Below are 21,295 nucleotides of genomic sequence, written 5' to 3'. Positions count from 1 at the left end.
AGTGCATTTTCCTCCATAACACGTCATTTCTCTTTTCAAGTTATTTTCAAATAAATCACAGGATTGAGAGCTAGAGAGGATGTTAGAGATTGTAGATAAAGAAACCGGTCAAGAAAAGGAAAGACACTTGCCCAAGGTTACCTAGAGAATGAGTGAAAAAGGTGGAATTTGAAGTTTGGTCTTCTGATTCCAAATTCAGAAATCTTTTCACCAGGGCAGAGTACATTAATAATATTTTTTTTTCCTAAACTCTAGAAAATCAGAAATTTAACCCTGAGGTATGTGTGGATATGAGTCTGAGTGTGCCCGTACATGACCCATTTGCTTATCTATGGATCTGCCAATGGAAAAAATCAGAACATGCTCAAGGATAGAGAATAGCATGTTTAAGGAATTGAATTATGAATTTCAAAAATTTAAATAATGTTTTCAATTTATTTAAATATTACTCATGGAATTAAACTTCATTAAAAAGAATCTCACTCTTTTTTCACCCTAAAACATGTCTTTTTCCATAGAGAGCACTCAGAGGAGAACAATTCTAACATAAAGGCTTCAAGATCATGTCCTATGAGGAGCACCTGAGGGAACTGGGTGTATTTAAATTAAAGAAGGGAATATTTGAATGGTGACAGTCTTTGGGTATCATAAGAATTACAAGGAATAGGGTTGAAATTTATTCTGTTGGTCCCCAGAGCTAGTAAAATATATAGAGTATAAGTTGCAAGCTTTTGGAGAGGATTTTCACCCCTACATCTGGAATGGACTCTGCTTACCTTTTCATTTTAGAATTCTTAATTTTCTTCTAAGTTAGGTTCAATTACTACCTTCCTGATGAACTCCTACTCCAATCCAGCTGCTAATTTCTTTTCCACAGCCCTGAAATCACCTATACATAAAATAAGACTTAGTTTTGAAGGATTTTCCCCACTTTTCCCCCTATCTTTTGTTGGGGAGGTGGAAATATATTGCAAAATATGAATGATTTAATAACAAAAATATCAACAAAAATTAATGCTTTTTCCTTTATCTAAGTAAGAACTTCCTAACGATTAGAGCCATCACAAATTGAAAAGGTTAGTTTCCACAGAAGGCATGTTTCCCCCTCATCAGAAGCCTTGAGAAACCAAAGCTGGAAAGTTACTTGTAAGCTATGGTATAGAGAGGATGCTGATTCAGGTATGGTTTAGAACAGGCGACGTCCAGGTCCTTTCCATCTCTGAGAATTGGTGATTGTCTTTATCGCATTCTCTAATCTTCCGAACTCCTGATACAAGTCAGAATTTCCTTCCCTTGACTTTGCATCTTTTTTCTTCCTTGTTCCCCAAACTCAAGGAATTGACCAGCCTTACTTGGGGAGGCTGCTTCTTGGCAGATAATACACCTGTCTACCCAGAAGCAGGGATTATAGGCATGTGAAACTACTTCCAGCTAAAATTATCTTTAAATGGATATTTTGTCTTATGCTAGGGGAAGGAGAACCAATGAATAAATTCCTATTGACAACTTATGTTAATAATGAATTAGGCTTTAATATCTAAATATTAACACATTCAAGAAGGAATTACTATGTGGGAAAAGAAAGATAAACCAGTTAATTTGCATTTTATGAAGAAAATGTCATGTTTTCCTTAAACTACTTGGGTTTCTTTGTTATTTTGACAATTTGGCATTGTATTATTTTGTTTAAATAGCATTTTTTTCTTTAACAAAAGAATGGCTGTTGCATAATTGAGGTCTAAAATTTTCAACAGGAAAGCATTTTCTGAATATAACAAATTCAGAGGGAATAATATATCACTAGCACAATTCAGTAACTATGAACTAGGTACTGGTGCAACAATTTGGGCTATACAATTTCTAATCAAACTTTTTTTTTAAGTGGGAGTGTTGATCAGCATAATCCCTGATGAAATGAGTTCCTCCTAAACCACTTGCTGAAATTACTGTATGTGAGAGGTAGATAATAGAGATAATAAGGTGTTAAAGCCTTAAAGGAAATGTAAAGCAGTATTTATACTTGATTAATCCTCTAGGATGTGTGAAGAAGCTCTTCAATCAAACTGGATGGAATTACAGGGTGACTAGCCTCTGGTGGCCTTTTCAAAACAAGACACATTCTGTAAGGCTTCATTAAAGACTAGGAGCTCTGTCAACTGAGAGAGTGTGTCACCTCTGTCATTTAAAAAGAAAATCAGCTGTGAGGTAGAAGAACCTAGCTCTCGAGAGGGAATTATTCTTTGTCTTTTCTATTCTGCCTCTAAAATGGACAGTAGAGAGGAAGAAAATATGTGTCTCCTGCCACCCATGACATCATCAGCAGTGGCATCTTTTAGCGAAGGTTTCACTTAATAGGGTCTTCCCCTCCCAGATTGATTTTTGTTTTGGATTAGGTAAAAGAGGCCATTCTCTGCCTCATTTCTTACCTAGCCTTAATCGCTGATTGGGCATTGCCTCATTCAAACTGAGACCTGTTAAAGGCCTTAGCTTAAAAAGGCCAAAGTCTCCTACTACATTCAGGGCCATCTCTAGTGGTCCTGATCTATATCTTGCCAGGGGACCCAGATGGCTGTGGAGGAGAAAGGGAGGCTGGTGACTTTGCACAGCCCTCCACCACTTAAATCCAATTCACTTGCAAGTCATGACATCATCTTCCTAATATCATGGTCATCTTTGAGAACACAACAACGATCACTCAATTGGAGAAGCTGAGCCCATAATATCTGCTAACCACGTCAGTCAGATGGTCTTCCTGATCCTTTTCCTATCTATTGCTCAACTTTCTTTAATAGTTAAACTCTTTGGGATTGCTCTCTGTTGAACTGTTAGACTAATGAAGGTAAATGCAATAATGGGGGCTAATAAGCAAAGCAGTTTTAGAAGTATAGACATACAATGTACCTTGAACCTGGAGTAGTCATTCTCTCAGGGGATGCAAAAATTGAATGTTAGTTGTGGCAGTAGCCCAAAGGGGGTATATATGTATATATACACACACATATACACACACACACATGAATATACATATATCCATGTGTGTATGTATATGCATACATGTATGTGCATGTGTATGTATACACACATTATATATGTCTGTGAATATATATGTATGTATACATACATACATATATATTTACAGACACATATACATATATGTGTGTATATATATGTATATATACATATATATATCCATGCTCATACAAGAAAAAAAAAAGATCTAATTTCAAGAGAGACACTGAAGAGCTGTATTTCTTAACCTGAGTCTCAATTTCTTCATAAGGATACTCAATTAGATCAGGCATTCTTAACTTTTTTGTGTGCCATGTACTGCTTTGGTTGTCTGGTGAAGCCTATGGACCCTTTCTCAGAATAATATTTTAAAATGCATACAGTAAAATACATAGAATTACAAAGGGAACTGACTATATTGAAGTAGATTTTCAATTTTTTTAAAGCAAATTCCCAGAATGATCTGGGTAATTTAGCATAGTTTGAATAAGCTCAACCAACACTTATTAAATGCCTGCTATGTGTGCAAGGCAGATAGGTTCGTCACCCAGGAGTTCATTTCACCCTTGAAGTCACAGGTACAGTCCTACTGGTACATCCCTATTCCCTATGTTTGAGGCAAGATGCTAAGTACTAGAAGTGCCATAGCCAAAAAATAAATAAATAATTCATTCACTCAAGAAACTTGTATTCTAATAGAAGGATGTAATATATACACAGATTACTACATTTTAAGCAACTTTACCAGAAAGTACGACCTTTATAGTTCCCTCTAGGTCAAATACTATGTCATTTTGTGACATACACCCTCAGTTATACTCAGTGGGTTTCCTTGGGAGCATAAGAACATAACTGTACATGGATGGGCACTCAGGCCAAATATCTCTTCATTTCCCAGCCTGATGCACTACCCTCCAATTCCCTATCACCCCTACCCACATTCCCTTCAACCTACTCTCATGTCCCCTTTTCAGCTTCTTTTTATGAGTTGAGTTACTGTATCAGTAATTAAGGTGGGACTTTTTGCTGTTCTTCTCTTAATTATTCTGGCCTTTGTTTGAATGAGGCAGGTAAAATGGGATCATGTTGTCTTGGAATGTTTCTCAGCACTAAGACGATCAGGAGACATCAACTTGTATGTAGTGGTACTAGGGATTAACTTTCCCACACCCTAAATGGGATTTTTCACTGTACTTTGAGTGCTTTTCAGTGCTGAGGTAATCAAGTGCCCCAGGGCCCTGAGACTGGTAAATAAGATCCAAGGTTAGCATCTGACTTTGGGGCACACTCATGGAAGGAGTGTTAAGACTCTGGGCAAGTGTAACTGCCCCCTGGATTTGCTAACCCAGATATTGGTTTGTATTTGGTCTGTTTATAATGTATGTTTGTAATTTGTTTGTATTTGCTCTGAAGTTCAGGGTGCTGGCTTTTCCTGCTGAGCTAAGTGAATTGGATTAAAGTGAGATTGTTAACCCCTTAAAATTACTTTCCTTAGTAAAGCAGATCAAAGAACCTGTGCTGGGAGCTCTTGTTGCTTGCCTTGTTGGGTCTTGCACCCCACAACAGCGGCTGGCAAGATTGTTGCTACAATTACCCTGTTAGATTATAAACTCCCTGAAGGCAGGGACTGTCTTCTGCCCTTCTTTGTATCCCTAATGCTTGGCACAGTGCCTAGTACATGACAAATAGGAGCTTAATAAATGTTTACTGATTGCATATGTGCAGATCTTCCATAGACAGTCTCAGATATCTAATGCCCCTTTTTAGGAAGTTGAACTGTGAGGGAGGGGGAAGGAATGTTGAAAGCCTCTGGGAACACATACTTGCTGTGATTAATTCACAGAGGACCTCACATCTAATTAGGTGCCCTTCATGCTTTTTCAAAATATTGACCTGCAGTTAGTAGGATAGGTGGGATGGTGTAATGAAAAGGGAATTGGATGGAAGCCAAGATATAATTTCAGATCTAAATATAGGATCCACTATGTCTATTTAGAACTCGAAGGGACCTTAGGGCAAATTCCTCAGCCTTCTTCAGTTTTCTTATTGGTAAACTAAGATGTTTGGATTCTACAAACTCTAAGATCTGTTACAGCACCAAATTGGTGATCTTGTGATCTTGCAAAATCTGAACTACTATATAAATGTGTTTTGTTATCTTTTCTCTGTTTCCAGGAATCTGGCAGCATAGCTACAAAGGCAAGAATTTAATTCTTTGGGGTAAGGCAGGTAGTAATTCTAAATGGGAAAGAGGGAGACATTTTCTTCTTGGTCTGAGAAGGTTCAGTGTCATATTAGCATTATCCACAAATAAATTAGGACAGCTACATGCTCTATGTTGGGAATATATTTTTTCTTTTTTTTATACATAATGACCAGACTTGGTTTTCAAGAAAGCATCTATTGGGACATGTCTATAGCGTTACCTTATGGACTGATAGTAGTGTCCTTATAGTCTATATCACTACTATCAGTCCATTTTGTGTATCCAGGGTTGAAATTGCAAAAGTTGAGTAAAGTAATAAGGAAGAAAAACAGGAAAACCAATACCAGGTATTAAGAGTATGGCCAGAACCAGGCTGTTAGACCATCACTAAGGCAGAAGCCATAATTTTCTCATGAAGCTGAGAGCAGGGAGGGGAGGACAGAGCAGGTTAATATGAAAAAGCTATGTGTGAGAACACTACTGGGACTATTCTTGGCTATATTAAAACCTACTCTTTCCCCCAATTAGAGAGGTGCGATGGCCAGACGTAGAAGACTGGACAGAAAGGGATGGGTAAAGAGTATAAGGTTTGATTTGATTGGAAATTATGCTGTGATCATCCCAGATTCCTATGTATTTGCTGGGTAAGGGGGCAGATGGAGAGAAGTGGAAGATGAAGAACAGAGCCTGAAGGGAGAGTAGAAGTCTTTGGAGAAGAAAACATTAATAGTTAAAAGCAGTATATAGGAGAATATGTGAGCATGCATATTAATAATAGTGTGCACTTAACTGCCTAATGGATCTGGGAACTTGTTGAAGATTATTCATAATAAATCAAAATTGAAGGTCAATAATGTACTTAATTTGAAACTTGCTTTTAATTTTTATTTGCGATGTAAATAAGAGATCACATATGTTCATGCATTACCCAACTCGTTTACTTACTGGAGCAGGCAGTAAATCTTCCCTTTTCAGTAAGCTAAACAGAAGGCATCAAAGAACAGTGCCCATAAATCAGGGTCAGATGCAGTTTCAAAGTAAAGATGAATTCAAATATTCAGGGAATATTAAAACTGCTTAGGAGAAACAATAGGCAACATATATTCTAGGGACAGCCTGCTTTGTCATCCCCATCGGGTTCATGTTGAAATTATTCAATATAAATGTTTACAACTATTTCTGAATGGAAATTGACCTGAGGGAATAGCTGTCTAAAGATACCGAACAATATGCATATGTTTACTTCAGAAAGGTCTCATTCCTAGCTTGAAATATGTTTGAGAGACTATTTCCCCCAAAAAGGAGAGTAAGAATGATAGCATATATAATTCAAATGAATAAAACTGTCAGCAGTGAGATAAGATTACTTCCACATATCTGGTATTTTATAGATGTAACATATGTCCAAATTCTTCATTAATCCATTATAAAGGACAGAGATTTGGGAGAGCAGTACAAATGCACCAGAGCCTGATATTAGAGTGGTTCTTGAGATTCTTACAAGAAAAAAATTTCTTATAACTAGGTCCCTTTGCTATGTCAGTAACTAAAACCCTTTTGTATGATAGGCAAGATAGGCTTGCCTCCTGCCAAATTCCTCACTTGGGAATTGTATTAGAGAGAGCTCTCAGTGTTAGAGAGAACTCCTAATATACTAGATGTCTGTGTTTCTCTTCAACCTAAAAAAAGTGATTACCATGTACCTTTTGCAAAAGGGGTATATTTGCTAATAAAAATAAAGGGCTCTATGTAGCCTATCCTCCACTTCAATCCAACCCCCAACCAAACAAAAACTAAACTAAAATAAACTTAAAACTCTGAGCACTGAGAGAATGAAGAATTTATTCAGGAGAGAGGGAAACTGTCTTTAAGAGGGCAGATAAGGGTGATGATAAAGATGAGGAGTACTAATGTAAATTTTATTTGGCCTAATAAATCTTGATTTAGAAGTTAGTAGGCCTAACAAATAATTGATTAAAATTGTTTCAGTAAATTTACATTTTTTTTGCCATCCCAGAGATATGCCTTGGAGGTTTTAACCCTTTTATCTCCAGAATTGAATCTCACCATCTTGATTCACCAATTCTGATTAACCAACTCCTTCTCCTGGTCCACTATTTTCAAGACCAGAACTATGCTTCATTCACTTCACTCTTTATTTCTTGGCCATCTTTTTTTTTTTAAACAAACTTGCTAGACACCTTGCTGATATATACTACTCTTTCCACTCTACTCTTTAAGCCTCTAGTTCTAGAACTAGGATCAAATCAATTCTGTATTTGTTCCTGCAAAGGTTGGGCCAAGCTGTTCTCCTATTGCGCTACCTAGCACCTCTGTAATTGTGCCCCTTTTTGGTTACCATTTCCTTACATTTATTTTCTATTATTTTAGAAGGTAAGTTCCTTCAGGGTATTCACTACTCTTTGCTTTCGTATTCTGTCTTCAGCTCTTAGCACGGTGCTTGGAAGATTGTAAATGCCAATTATTTTTCCTCCAATCACCATTTAGACAGTCAGCATCAAAATAGAACTCAGAAAACATAATTAGGATTTTGTAGTAATTGGAAGCAGGATTGACAAGTCTCCTAGTTCCTCTTGCTCACCTTTCAGTGAGGCAAATTCAAAAGCATTTTGAACCTTTAGAGAACCTCTTGAGTTGGGAAAAAAAACTGTACCACATGCCTCTTTCTACCTAGGCAGTATGAAGAAAAGTGTTGAGCAATTATCTGGTGCATGAGAACAATGTTGATAGCCAACCCAGAAAGCTCATGCCATTAATGTCTGCTTTTAGCTTAACAAAAGAACTTACAAGTAAATTCTATGGTTTACTGAATCAAATTTGCCATTTACCTGGACTACATACTTATAGTCTAAGTGGGTAAATTATATTCTTTATAGGTTTTAATACATTTGATGTTATTTTGATTACTTGTGCGATAGCTAAAGTTATCAAGGCTTTAATACGCAATGCCATGGAAACAATTTCAAGATTATTCTGCATTCTCTTCCAAAAGAGTCAATCAAGGATGAGATATTTTCTGCTTCCTTCTTGCCTATGCCTACCAAGTAGAACATTGGATTAGTGATTCTTTTCTCTCTTAGTCCTTAGAAACATACACTTGTTTAATTTTGGAATATTTCATTCACAGCTCAAAATATGAAATATGTTAAAGAGTTATGCAGATTTGTCTTTCACAAGATTCATCAGTACTTCCCTTTACCCCTAAAGAAGGCAAGCATGCTAATTCTTTTTTATATTTTTAGAGCAATATAGGATATGGATATGTGATTTCATTAACATGGGATCTTTTGGTAAGAAACTCCTAACGTAGCTTGGCAACTTTTGCATATTTTTGTCTTATAGCATTGCATGGAGCAATGAGGATAAATGACTTACCTGGGGTCACATAGCTAGTATGTATCAAAGACTGGACTTGAAACCCAAGATCTTCATGGGTCCAAGATCTGATCTCATTCTTTGATGACTCTCTGCCTCTTAAGCAATAGATTTGTGGAAATTAAATTGCTTTAAAGAAGAATGCCAATAAAATTCAACAACTACTATTCCTAGTCATCAGCATAATAAAAAGTATCCAGGGGTTCTAAAGATACTGTACTGCTGGTTATGTAAGGGTCCTGATGCTAAACAAGCTTTTATAAAACTCTGTAAACTTAATTCGATGATCAATTTAAGTGAAAAAATACACAAAAAAGAAGAAGAATGTCATTCAAACTGCAGAAAATAGCTCATTTTTTGGTTCAAAATGAATTACATTTTGACCTATTTATCTCTCACAGCATATTATGGGCCAATGTCAGCATGCCACAGATGCACACGCCATGTGCAGCTCCGAAAGGCTTCTGCAAAGAGGGAGAAAACCAGTTTCAAACGGAAAGTATCACCAACTAATACACTACAAGGAGCTCAAATTTTGAAAAAGTATTGGGAGAAAACAAAAAGAATCTTCAGATGTATTATTTCCCCATTACACCATTAGCCCACAGAGAAAAGAGTCACTCCAAGGAATAATCATAACACATAATCTGAAATGGAAAATAAAATAGGGCAGAAATAAGGAAAGCTTTTCCTAGGTGATTAAAAGAAAAAACAGGAATAGAGCAGGTAAGCAGCAAAACTAGCAGTGGCCAAGCATCTTCGGCAAACTGGAGGGTGAAGGGAAATGTGAGAGGTAATGATTATATTTTACAGTCTCCTATGAATTCTCATGTATTCCCCACCTTCTCTCCTCTGACACTGCCATCACCCAGGTGCAGGCTCTCTTTGTCTCCTGTCTGCACTATTTCAACAGCTAAACACTGGACTCTTGCTAACTCAAATTTTGCCCCCCTTCAGTATATTCTCTCCTCAGTTGTCAACTTAATCTTCCAAAAACACAAATCTGACCATGATAACCTCTATACAATAATTTCTCTTGGTCCCCTATTAACCTGTAGGTTCAAAAATAAAATTATCTGTTTGACTGTTAAAGATCTTGATAACCTAGTCCCTTCCTGCCTAGCTAATCTTTTATATCTTCCTTGCCTCCATGTACTTGGGATCCAGTGACCTGGGCTTCCTTTCTGTTCTTCCCACAGGGCACTCCGTCTTCCTACTCTAAGCATTTTTACTGATTGCCCCTCATAACTAGAATTCTCTTCCTCATCTCTGCCTCCTAGCTTTCCTGACTTCCAGTCTCAGCTAAAATATATACTCTGAAAGAAGCCTTTCCTAGTTCTCCTTAATACCTTCCCACTAAGACCCTCCCCCTTCTATTTATCCTGCCTATATCTTTTTTGTACACAGTTGTTTACATGTTGTCTCCTCCGTTAGCCCACGAACTCCTTAAGGGTCAGGACTCTCTTGTGCCTTAAAAAAAAATTAGCACTTAAGTATTAAAGTTAAGGTAACTTAAATTTAGCACATAGTAGGTGTTTAATAAATGCTAGTTGAATAACTATGTGACAATGGTATAGGTTTAAGAAATAAAATGTAAGACATAGCTAAATTTGAGTTACTATAATTGTCCATTTAAGCCAAAGATATTATGAATTTATGAGGTATTTCTCTTGAGTAATACTGAAAGAAGAATCTGATTGTTAAGTAAAACAAAATTATAAGTTAAGTACTAGAGAGGAGTACTCTTTCAGTCTAGGAAGGACATAGAGCTTTTTCAGTTTTACTATGGCTACCATCAAGTCTATACAGCCAAGGTAAGGCAGGGAGGCAGTATGTACATCAGTGACCTAAAGGTTACAAAGAATCATCTCTACTTGATTCATAGGTTACTATTTTCACATATTTAGAATGGCAGTTGACTTTGCCAATTATTCTTGTACAATTATCTTGATTATTCTTGCAAAACCAAAACTAAGCAAACATATTTTCTCCCAAAACAGCTGGGGAATGTATTCTAGAATATGTTGGCTTAAAAACAAACAACTCAGAAAGCTTGAATTAAATTATGTGTGTAATTTCCTCAATCATCTACCTTTCCTCTGCATTCACTGACAGAACCAAAGAGGGAAAAAAGGTTTTATAGTCTATGCTAGTAATAAGTGAACAAAAGTGCCCAAACCACAGTAACACTTGGGCATCTCTAAGATAATATACATATCTGTCAGAACTCCTAGGTTTGGAATGCCTACTAAAAAAGCAGAAACAATTCTTTTACATTAGGGAGAAAAGATGTTTGCTGCATCTAGGAATGAAGAGGCCAAGCTAGTTAAGCTATTGCATAAACTAATATTATTCATAGAAAAAAAAGAAATAAAAGCTATTGGAAATGCTACATTTTTCCCTCTCTCCACTTAAGTGTCTAGGACAGGAGCCCTACAAAGTTTAACAAAACAAGGTTTATTTTGACATAGCCTTAGAAAGGATTGTCAACAAAGATACTAAAGCATTTAGCTTAGAAATTGCCTTCTCTGTTCTATAAGCATCCGGTCAGGAGAGGAGGGTGTGGAAACTGGAGGGAATTGGGCCCCAACTCTGTGTCCCTGGGTCTTTTTATGCTTGCAGGTGACCAGAAAGCCACTTCATAATTCCTGGTACACAGTTATTTAACACGTCTTTTTATTCATAAATACAACCAATTGTACTTGATATTCATAGATATTATATAGAACCCATACTTACTATACTTACTATACATACTTACTACATAGATACTTATAGATGATATATAGAAATCCATTAAAAACAATAAATATGGCCCTATTCTCTGGGATGACTAGCATAGATAAAGAGATAGCAAGGCACTCTTTCTGTCAGGAGTGGAAAACTATAATGAAGAAGAGATCAATTTTGGGTTGGTTCAGGATTTTTTTTAGTCATGTCTGACTCTCTGTGACCCCATTTGGGGTTTTATTGGCAAAGATATTAGAGTGGTTTGCCAGTTCCTTCTCCAGCTCATTTTACAAATTGAAGAACTGAGGCAAACGGGGATCACATAGTTCACATAGGATCACATAGCTAGTAAATGTTTGAGGCCAGATTTGAACTCAGGAAGAAGAATCTTCCTGACTCCAGGCCTAACACTCTATCCATTGTGCCTCCTAGCTGCCCTAGATTAATTTTAGATATATGTAACAATAAAAGGGTTTTGCTACTGTTGTTTTGCTATTTTGGTGGGTTTAGAAACTTTGAAGATGGGCAAGCATGGCTGGGGAAGTGATAAGTAAGTGCATGCCAGAAGGGAGAGATACAACTGGAGAGGGTAACACGGGCAGAAGGAGATGCTAATGGGATGTGAGTGGAGGTGGCAGGGATGGATGACAGCGCTAAAGATAGTGAATTGATTTTCTTACTGAATACCCCACAAATGATCTCTGTTGGATGAGCCATTTCTTTTCAAATGCAATGCATACTGCCAACAATTCTGAATGTTTTTTATATCTCACAATAAAGATCTCTACTTCCACGAAATAACTAACCTTCTTTGGTACAGTTTGCTTTGGTTTCATCACTGAAGTCTCCACAGTCATTGTCCCCGTCACATGCCCAGTGTCCTGGAATACACCTGCCACTGGAGCAGTTGAACTGATTATCAGAGCAAGAGTGAATGCAACCCACTTCATCACTTCCATCACCGCAGTCATCATCTAGAAATAGGCATGTGTAATGTTAAACCTATGAAGATGGTGTAACCATCTGAAAGTTCACATAGAAAGAAAGGAAGTTCACTTAGTGTCAACTCATCCCAAAGTACTATTTATAACTGATGAGACTGATCTTAAATTCATTTTTCTCTAGGCCTAAAGAGAAACAGTAAAATTACCCACAACCTATATAGTAGTCATTATGGTACACATTTTATTACCTGTAAGATCTGACTAATGATTGAAATGATTTCATACATGAAGCATAAAATAATTAAAGAAAGAGTAGAGGTAGAATCTATATGAAATGGTAAGAGTTGCAGTACAATAGGCATATAAATAAATGATCCTCCCTTCCAGATGATCCTTCTTCTACTTGTACCCACAACCCAATCACACTTTCTCTGACATTTACACAATGAACCCAAAGAAACTTCATTCACCGCCCCCCAAATTTTCTCCAGGGTTTAAACTCAACTTACTACCTGTGTATATGTCTGCAAGTATATACATATATATTTATATGGGAGCTGAAACTTGAAGAATGGCTAGTTTGTACCATTATCTAACCCTGAATAACAATTTTTAAAAAATCATTTTAAAAAAGTAAAAAAAAATAAATTACTCAAATTGCAAATATCCAATTCTATTTATGTAATTGATTTTTTATTCATTTGCTATATATTGCAACATGACACTCCTATTTTAGTGGTAACAAGAGAAAATCAAGGCAATTTGGACTTACAAGTTATGACTTGTAAAATGGATATTATCTTGGGAGAGTTTTTAAATATTTATTTAAATCAAAAGTTTTGTAAGGTCTGGATAATTCAGATAATTTCCTTAATAGCTTCCTTCAATTTGTGTGTATATTCAGTCTACATACACATATATGGGGCGGGGGGAAGTTACTAAGATCACCCCTGTGGGGTAAATGTTCTTATTTTGTGACCTTTAAAGCTGATCACCTTGGTGTGTCAGTCCCATCTCTCAGCATATGTCACAAGTATTCTACTTAGCCTCTCTGAAGGAAGATAGTCAGCAAGAGAGCCAAGTCCCCCATCAAATCAGATTATATGTTAAACATTTGGTACTTGCCTGAATCACAGTGCCATTTGCTGCTAATGCATCTTCCGTTTTTGCATATAAACTGAGTTAGTGGCTCACAGGTTGGGAATTCTGTGAAAGATATAGAAGTGTCCAATAGGAAATGTGTTAATGACTGTGCTGAATTTAATTTGTATCTCATTTACTAATGTGATCAGAGCCCCTCCCCAGGGTCTCCACAAAAGGCACAGAGGAATCATTACATCTATGACTGAAGTGGCTGTAACTTCTTGAGGACAGAGGGCACACATAATTTTAACATCTTTTAAATGAGTACTTTCCAGTGACTGAAAGGCAAGGAGAATCATTTGTTGAAGGACAGACAGGAACTGTTGTATTGCCAGCAAAACGAATAGATGTCAGGTAATAGTACCAGCACGCTCGACCTCCAATAAATGAAAAACAGCTGGATGGAGCTCTCTGCTCTGGTGCTTTGAAACATTGTGCATATGTTTTAAAGAGAGGCCTCGCCTGAATACAGATGGGCAAAGTAAGGGAGTGTCAAAACTAAGATTGCTACTGTGCGAATCCATCAGATAAATATGGAAGAAAGAGAAATCAATCAAACCAGCGATTTAACTGGGGAAAATTTCAACTGAATTCTGATTCTGACACACTGCTAAATCCTACACCAAGTGCATTAGTGGTCAAGGTTACAGCCTTGTGTATTACACCTGTTACAGTAGGTGTAGACAGAATTTGAATTGCTATACTACATTGACAGAATCACATATGAAACATGATACTTTATGCTAACCAAAAAATCCCTAAAACCACTTAGTTTCGGAAAATAAGTTCAAAAAGGAAAATAAGTGGCTATATATGAGAAATGACTTCTCTAAATGTATAGGAAAAGAAAAAATGTTTAGTGCTTTCCTTGAAAGTAGAAGCTATCTTTCATCAGCAGTGACCCAAATTATCATTGCTTTTTAAAAAAATATATAGTATTTCATAGTAATAAAGCAATTATATATTGATATAAAGGAGGGAATGTTGGCCACAGGTATAAGGCACTTTTGCTGCAATCCTCCTTGCATAGTATCATGTAATCTCTGTAACCTTCAGGTAACAAAATTAACAGTGGATGACAGATAAACTGAGAAGCCACAGAAAACTTCTGGGAAAACAAAATAAAAGTCCAAAAAGTGATGATGAGGGATGAAAAAGTCTAACTAAGCCCACCAATACAAACATCTTAAGCAGCTTTATAACTTGGAAATAAGATTGGAAAGGAGAGAAAAGTATGACAAATCCGTGCAAAAATTAAGGATTTGGAAGACCAAGGTTATTGTAGGAAGGCCTGATAGAATAAAAAGAGGGAGAAATCATCAGAGAAACATAATTGCCAAACACATTTCATCCAAGGTTCTCAGAATAGTTTACTAATATTTCCCAAGAGTAAGTTTTATTATTCCCATTTCATACAGAGAGAACATAATTCACCCAGAATTTAAATGACTGATTCAACACCAGGCCTTTTCGAATCCCTGAGGAGCATTCATAGAACCATAAATCCTCAAACGTAAGAGTTCATTTAAAAGACATTAGCAAAACAACTTTCACTCTATCCACCAACTGCCAAGAGAGATAGGCATCCTAGATCAGAGAGTCTCTACACCTTAGTCTCTCAGTAAGTGTTTATTGTATTAAATTGACTCATCCAGCTGCTCATTGTAAGAAATGACATTTTGTCCAAGGATATTGTTTTCCTCCCTGCTGGATGGCCCCTAATTCCTACCAAGATTATTAAAGTTAAGTTTTCATTAATTATTAATCTTTACAGAAAGAATATACTTTATGATATTATATAGCATAAAAGCAGGGAAGGGAGATCATCTAATCTTACAATTTTAGAGAAAAGGAAATGAACAGAGAAGTCTACAGGAATTATGTGCTTTGTCCAAGACAAAATGGTTAATTAATATAGGAACCAGGACTAGAACCTTGGTCTTTTGAATCCCTGTTCACTATTCCTTCCATTAAAGACCATGGCCACTTTTTCAATTCATTTTGATCTACCATCACTGAATTCATCTAAAACTTTATTTTACCCTAATTATCTATCTGTAACTATATATTACTAAATATACATTAACTTATATATGATGGTAATATGTATTACCCTGATTGTAATATCTAATATTATTTATATATTACCATCCCTGTGGGGCTAAAGATTTTTTTTCTTTGCCACCAATATTTAAAGTAGTGCTTCTTCCTAATTGTCTTTTTTTATATCTGTCTGATCTCAAGGCTAACTCCTAATACTTCCATTTTGACATTTGGTAAATGAATTTGCATCCAAAAAGCTCGTTTCTTCCTAATGTTGTAGACTTCCATCGTACTCCTTCTCAGGCTTTTTTCTTTTCATTTGTCTTTATATAGCATTCCCTTGATCATTTAGTATCCCATCTTTAAACTTCCCACATCTATGCAATGCCTTTTTTGAGGTGTTAAATAGTAACAAAGATAACATTTTAAGTACAGATGTGTTCTATAAGGATAGGCTAATCACAGTGTCATAGAGTTATAAACTTAAAAGAAATTCAAAGGCGATCTATTTCAATGTCACCCTAAAGAATAAATTCCTCCGAACATCCTCAGCAGAGGCACCAGTTGATGCATTCGGTAGAATGGTAGCCCTGAAGTCCAGAAGACTCATCTTTCTGAGTTGAAATCTAGCCTCAGATATTATCTTTGTGACTGACCCTGGGCAAGCCAGTTAATCCTGTCTCCTCAGTTTCCTTATCTGTAAAATGAGCTGGAGAAGGAAATGGCAAACCATTCCAGTATCTCTGCCAAGAAAACCCCAACTGGGGTCACAAAGAGGTGGACATGACTAAAAATGGCTGAATGTGAACAAACATCCTCAGCAAGTACACATCCAAATTCCACTTAAAGGTCTCCCTTAGGTTTTGTTTCCAATACTCTTCCTAAGAATGTCCAACTTATTCTTCGTCTTCCTTGTCTACTGGACCTTTGTTTTCAGAAAATACTTTATGGTGATCCTTACATACCCTTTCTGTGTTACCCTTCATGAGATACAAGAAGTGACAAAGCAAATTGCTATTCCATATTTGATTTGTGATGAGACAATAAAACACTGGGGGCATGTGATTACTCTATCTTATTAATCATTTGAAAAGGAGAGATAAGCTAGGAGATAAGTTTTTAAAGCATTCAAATAAAAGATAGGTTCAATGATTTGAAACTCAACAGGAGAAGCAGACCCAAGAAGAACAAGAATCATTCAAGAAACAAATTCTGAAAACACAAACAGAAATTGTTGCGATGTAGAGGAAAAAGAGGAACTTGCTAAATAAACTGTGGTGGCAAGGTAGGGTAACTTATTGAAAAATTAATATTTTAAAAAAGATATGCATAAGATCTTAGGAGAAAAGTAAAGGCTACGACATTCTGAAAGAATCCTCTATAGTAAGTTAATGGGAAGGTACAGACTAGAGTTGCTCAGAATGGGCAGTCATGAATGAAATGTTCTCTGCATCACTGGAGGGATCTTCTAGATCATTCAGAAATCAAATTTATCTGAGAATTTGGAGAAGAGGAACAGTGCTATAAGACTGGAGAAATGTAAATATTAGCACAATTTCTGAAAAATGCAGAATATGGCTTATATAGAGTAATGACTTTAACATCAATCTCTGCCAAATTGCAGAACACTTAATTAAAGGAATATTTAGTGAAATTTTAGACAGAGATGCAGTGTTCATTAAAAGCCTCTAAAGCTTTATCAAGGAAAACATCACACCCGAGTAACTTAATATTTTTCCCTTTTTTTGGTCAGTATAATTACACTGAAAAAGTCATAGGAATATTGAAAAAATTGTTGACAAATTTCAACAAAGCATGTGACAGCCCATAGCATGTTCTTATGGACATGATGGTGAGACAAGATATACTGTAGTCTAGGGATTAGAAAATTATGGCCTGTGGGACAGATTCTTTTTGCTGCTTGTTTATGTTCAGCCTTTGAGCTAAGAATGGGTTCTACCTTTTTAAATACAACACAACTTTTTTCTTAAATATAAAAACCACCTAGTTTAATAGGTCCAAGGTGAGGGGTTTTAATTTATGGGATCCCTGATGTAGTCAATAGCAGATATGGGTGTGTGAACTTGGAACTGATTAAAGACTGAAGCCTAAGAGTAGTTATTAATAAGTCATTGTGACTCCAAGGCAAGCCCTTGGCTCTATCTTGGTCATCATTTTTGTCATTACATTAACTGAAAAAAGTGAAAGTATGATATTCAGATATTAACTATGAGGTATTTAATTTTGTATATGCCCAATGTAACCTACAAATCTCAAAATACATTTTCTAATTAACCAAAGGGACGATATCTTCCTCTTCTAATCACAATTAGAATAATGGAAGTTTATATAGAGTGTCTGTGTTCCTCCATGATGCCATATTTGAGTCAATGAAAAGTAGAAAAAATGAGATTTAGTAACTCTGTTTGCCCAGTCTAGTGCTCTTTGGAGTGATTCTAGATAAGCCAAAAAATAGCCATATTCTCACAAAGTTTTAAAAGTAGCAGAGAATGATACAAATCCCCAAGGTGAGGTTGTTGCACACAGGCACATGTACAGAGTATTCTGGGAACAACATTGTGCTTTGTGGTGTTGCTTACTTACCCTGAGGTGGAGTGAAGGAACACTGTCAAATATAGTACACACTTTAAGTATGCCTATAGTGTCAAGCTTTTATATGCTAAGGGGTCATATTTCTCCTTAAGACAAGACTTGCAGAATTGGCTAAGATTATTTTATTTTTTAAAAATGTTGAATTAAAGATATTTTAATTAGTCCAAATGTGTTTGTAACATATCCAGAAGTTGAATCATAACTTTAGCAGACTAGCTAGACCCAGAGGGTCAAATATTTGCCATTTCTCAGTTATTTTGTCTTTTACTGACTAGCAACCAATCTGTGCATTGCATTTCTGTCTATAAAAGAAAACAAAGTAGTTATGATCATTTTAACAATGAACAGAATATCTTCTTTGAGTTCCTAGGTTCATATGTCATGTCTTAAGATGTGAATATTAGAGAAAGTTTAATTGTTTTTACCCCTCCCCCCCAAGATTAGAACATAATTATAAAACTTTGAAGGAGGAAGAAAGGGAAAAGAAATAATCAATGATGTTTGAAAATGAAAGAATGCATCATACACCATCCCAATTATTATCATGACATATAAGAAGTGGAAAGAAAAGTTAAAATGCCAAAGGCATAATTTAATCAATACTTCTAAAAGAGTTTTTTTCTTGCTGCCTGACAAGATAATGAAAACTAATGTGTGTTTTTCAGGAAACAGCATAACTGATGATATTTTTTCTCCCTTAGACAAACAATTAAAGAGATGTTTAATGTTTTAGAAAACAACCATAGACATGAATCAAGAGTATTCAACAAAGCTGGAAGAATCATAGTTCAACTAACTAAGCAACCAACCAAGGACTCTAAGATCTGTGATGAGTAAAGTCATGTGTTGATATCAAATGAACAATTTATTTATTATTGGGTCTGGGACAAATTGATTGACTCTATCTTTCTCATTTTTCTTCTTTCTGTATTTCATGGGGAAAGGGATGAACTCCCAAAGTAGAAATTCCTTTCACTGACTCAGATTGGCAATTTACCTGTAATTTGTAGCCTTAGAGAGTTAACCTGTGGACTTCAGAGGTTAAATGACTTTGCCTATAGTCACAAGGCCAGTATAGGCAAGACTTAACCTAGGACATCCTGACTCTAAGGCTAGACCTTCATAAAAGAGACTTTTATTAATCTGCAGTGATTCAATGGAAAGAACCCTGGAGAAGATATATTCACTCCTGCAAATTATATGTCACTCCTGCAAATTACTAGCCATGTGACCACAGGAAAGTCACAATCTTCCTAATCTTGTCTCTTCATCTATAGGATAGGGATATTCCTACTACCTACTTTAAAGTATACTGTGAAGATTCAATTAGATAATATGTACAAATGTAGTCTTTAACTATAAACTAATACTTAAGTACAATTAAAAAAAAACATTTTAGACTGTCTTTTACATTCAAGGCACTTTAAGAAATGTAAAGATAAAAGACAGCACCTGAACTCAAGGGGCTTATATTTGAATAAATATTATTAATATTGTTGAGTTTTTATGGAAAATATTGCCATATCTTACTGCCCTGTCCATTTTCTGAGTTCTAATAACCTCAGAAGTTGGCCTATGTGATCTATAAGGTCTGTTCTGATTCTATGATTCTGTGATTCTTCCGAGATGGAAGAGGGAAAGAAATGAAAAAACTTAAGAATACAATTTAAATAGTTATCTCTGAGCTCAAACACTTTACTCCACCAGGGAAGAAGAGGAGCAGGTCTTCTCAGGCAAGGAATTAGTTTGACTAAATCTTAGCTATACCACTACGTTATTCTTTTTTGACTTTTATCCAAGGTGATAAATACACAGTTGGGAGGCAGTCTCCTGAGGATAAGAATAACAGTTAAGGGAGTGGGGCCAGCCATCAGAGGCAGATCCACAAACAAAATTAAGCATTGAGAGTAGACAATAATGACATGCCATAGGAATGAAAAATAATAAAAATAATTAGCATTTATATAGCACTTTAAGATTTTCAAAGCACTTTACAAATAGCTCATCCTCACAAAAACACTGGGAGGAAAGAAACAAAAGATCTCTTGCTAGAATAGAACAGCAGCTGCGAACTTTCAGGATAGGGATAAAGAGACCAATCACACTTTAAGAAATCCCTGAGGGCAATTGTATGATATGACATCATAGTGTCATAATTCATATTCATCATGACAATTCTGAGTTATCAAGAAGAGTTTATATTATAACATATTTACTCACTTACAGTATACTATATAATACTTATATTCTATATACATTCTACTCACTATGGTATAATAATTTTGAACACAGTTTTTGAAAGATTTCTAAAAATTTCAGCTAAAATCATGTTTTATTTCCTAAAAGAAATTTATCTGAGGAAAATAATTTTCTTTTTTTATGTATTCCAAACTCACAGACACACATGTACATCACCTTGAAGGCATGGATTGATATGCCTTAAATATTTTCATTTTTGCAGGTACTGTGATAACTTTTTGTCAGTTATGTGTTTTTTATGACTTATGCCTTATCTACATGGATACCAGCATTAGGTCAAATTCTACAATTCCTCTATAGTTAAGAGTCATCATGGCTAGTGTATTTCTTATAAATACCCTATGTAAACCTTATATACAAAGGAATTGCTAGTGTAGTGGAAGAAGAACTTATTTGGACTCATAAAACCTATTAATTCTAGCAAAGACTTTGCAATTTTTTATGATACCATGATATGATATCATCTACCTCCTCTATACCTCAGTTTCTTCACCTGTAAAATGGGGATAAGAATATTTCTCTTTTTTCTCTTAGTATTGTTGTAAAGATCAAATGAGGTAGATTTAAAGTTCTTTGTAAACTCTAGAGAATTATATTAGTGGCAACTATTGCAGTATGCAAAATTTGAAAGAAAATTTCCAAATAGTATAGAATCCCAAGTTCCTTATTCATGTTTCCTTATAGGATGCACACACATATATATGTATATGTACATATACATACTACATACATACATAGATACATACACATGTTTTTCTGGCCCTCAAAGTATCTTTTTCTTCTTAAAATTTAATTCTCTTTAGATGTAGGTCTTTATCTGGACTGTTTTTGTGTAATACAGACAACATTCCATATAAGTCATCTGTTTCTTTGTAACTTATGGATATAAATGACTTATGAATGGCTCAAAAAACTAGCTTCCTCTACTGCCCAGTGTGGCAGGGGAAACCTG

At 35.7% G+C, this 21,295-nt stretch overlaps 1 protein-coding gene across 1 annotated transcript in view; it reads right to left on the bottom strand.

Annotated features, from left to right (window-relative positions):
- The window catches only part of LRP1B (LDL receptor related protein 1B), a 2,306,513-nt gene that overhangs the window by 881,787 nt on the left and 1,403,431 nt on the right, over positions 1-21,295 (bottom strand). The window contains exons 19-20 of the mRNA XM_036744555.1: positions 13,411-13,491; positions 12,148-12,315 (exon numbers count right to left, since the gene is read on the bottom strand). Of these exons, the coding sequence (XP_036600450.1) occupies positions 12,148-12,315; positions 13,411-13,491 (249 nt within the window). The remainder of the gene's footprint in view (positions 1-12,147; positions 12,316-13,410; positions 13,492-21,295) is intronic.

The sequence above is a fragment of the Trichosurus vulpecula genome, chromosome 2 (assembly GCF_011100635.1).
Source record: "Trichosurus vulpecula isolate mTriVul1 chromosome 2, mTriVul1.pri, whole genome shotgun sequence".
In the NCBI taxonomy this organism is placed as follows: domain Eukaryota; kingdom Metazoa; phylum Chordata; class Mammalia; order Diprotodontia; family Phalangeridae; genus Trichosurus; species Trichosurus vulpecula.
This window is presented reverse-complemented; position numbering and strand designations above follow the sequence as displayed.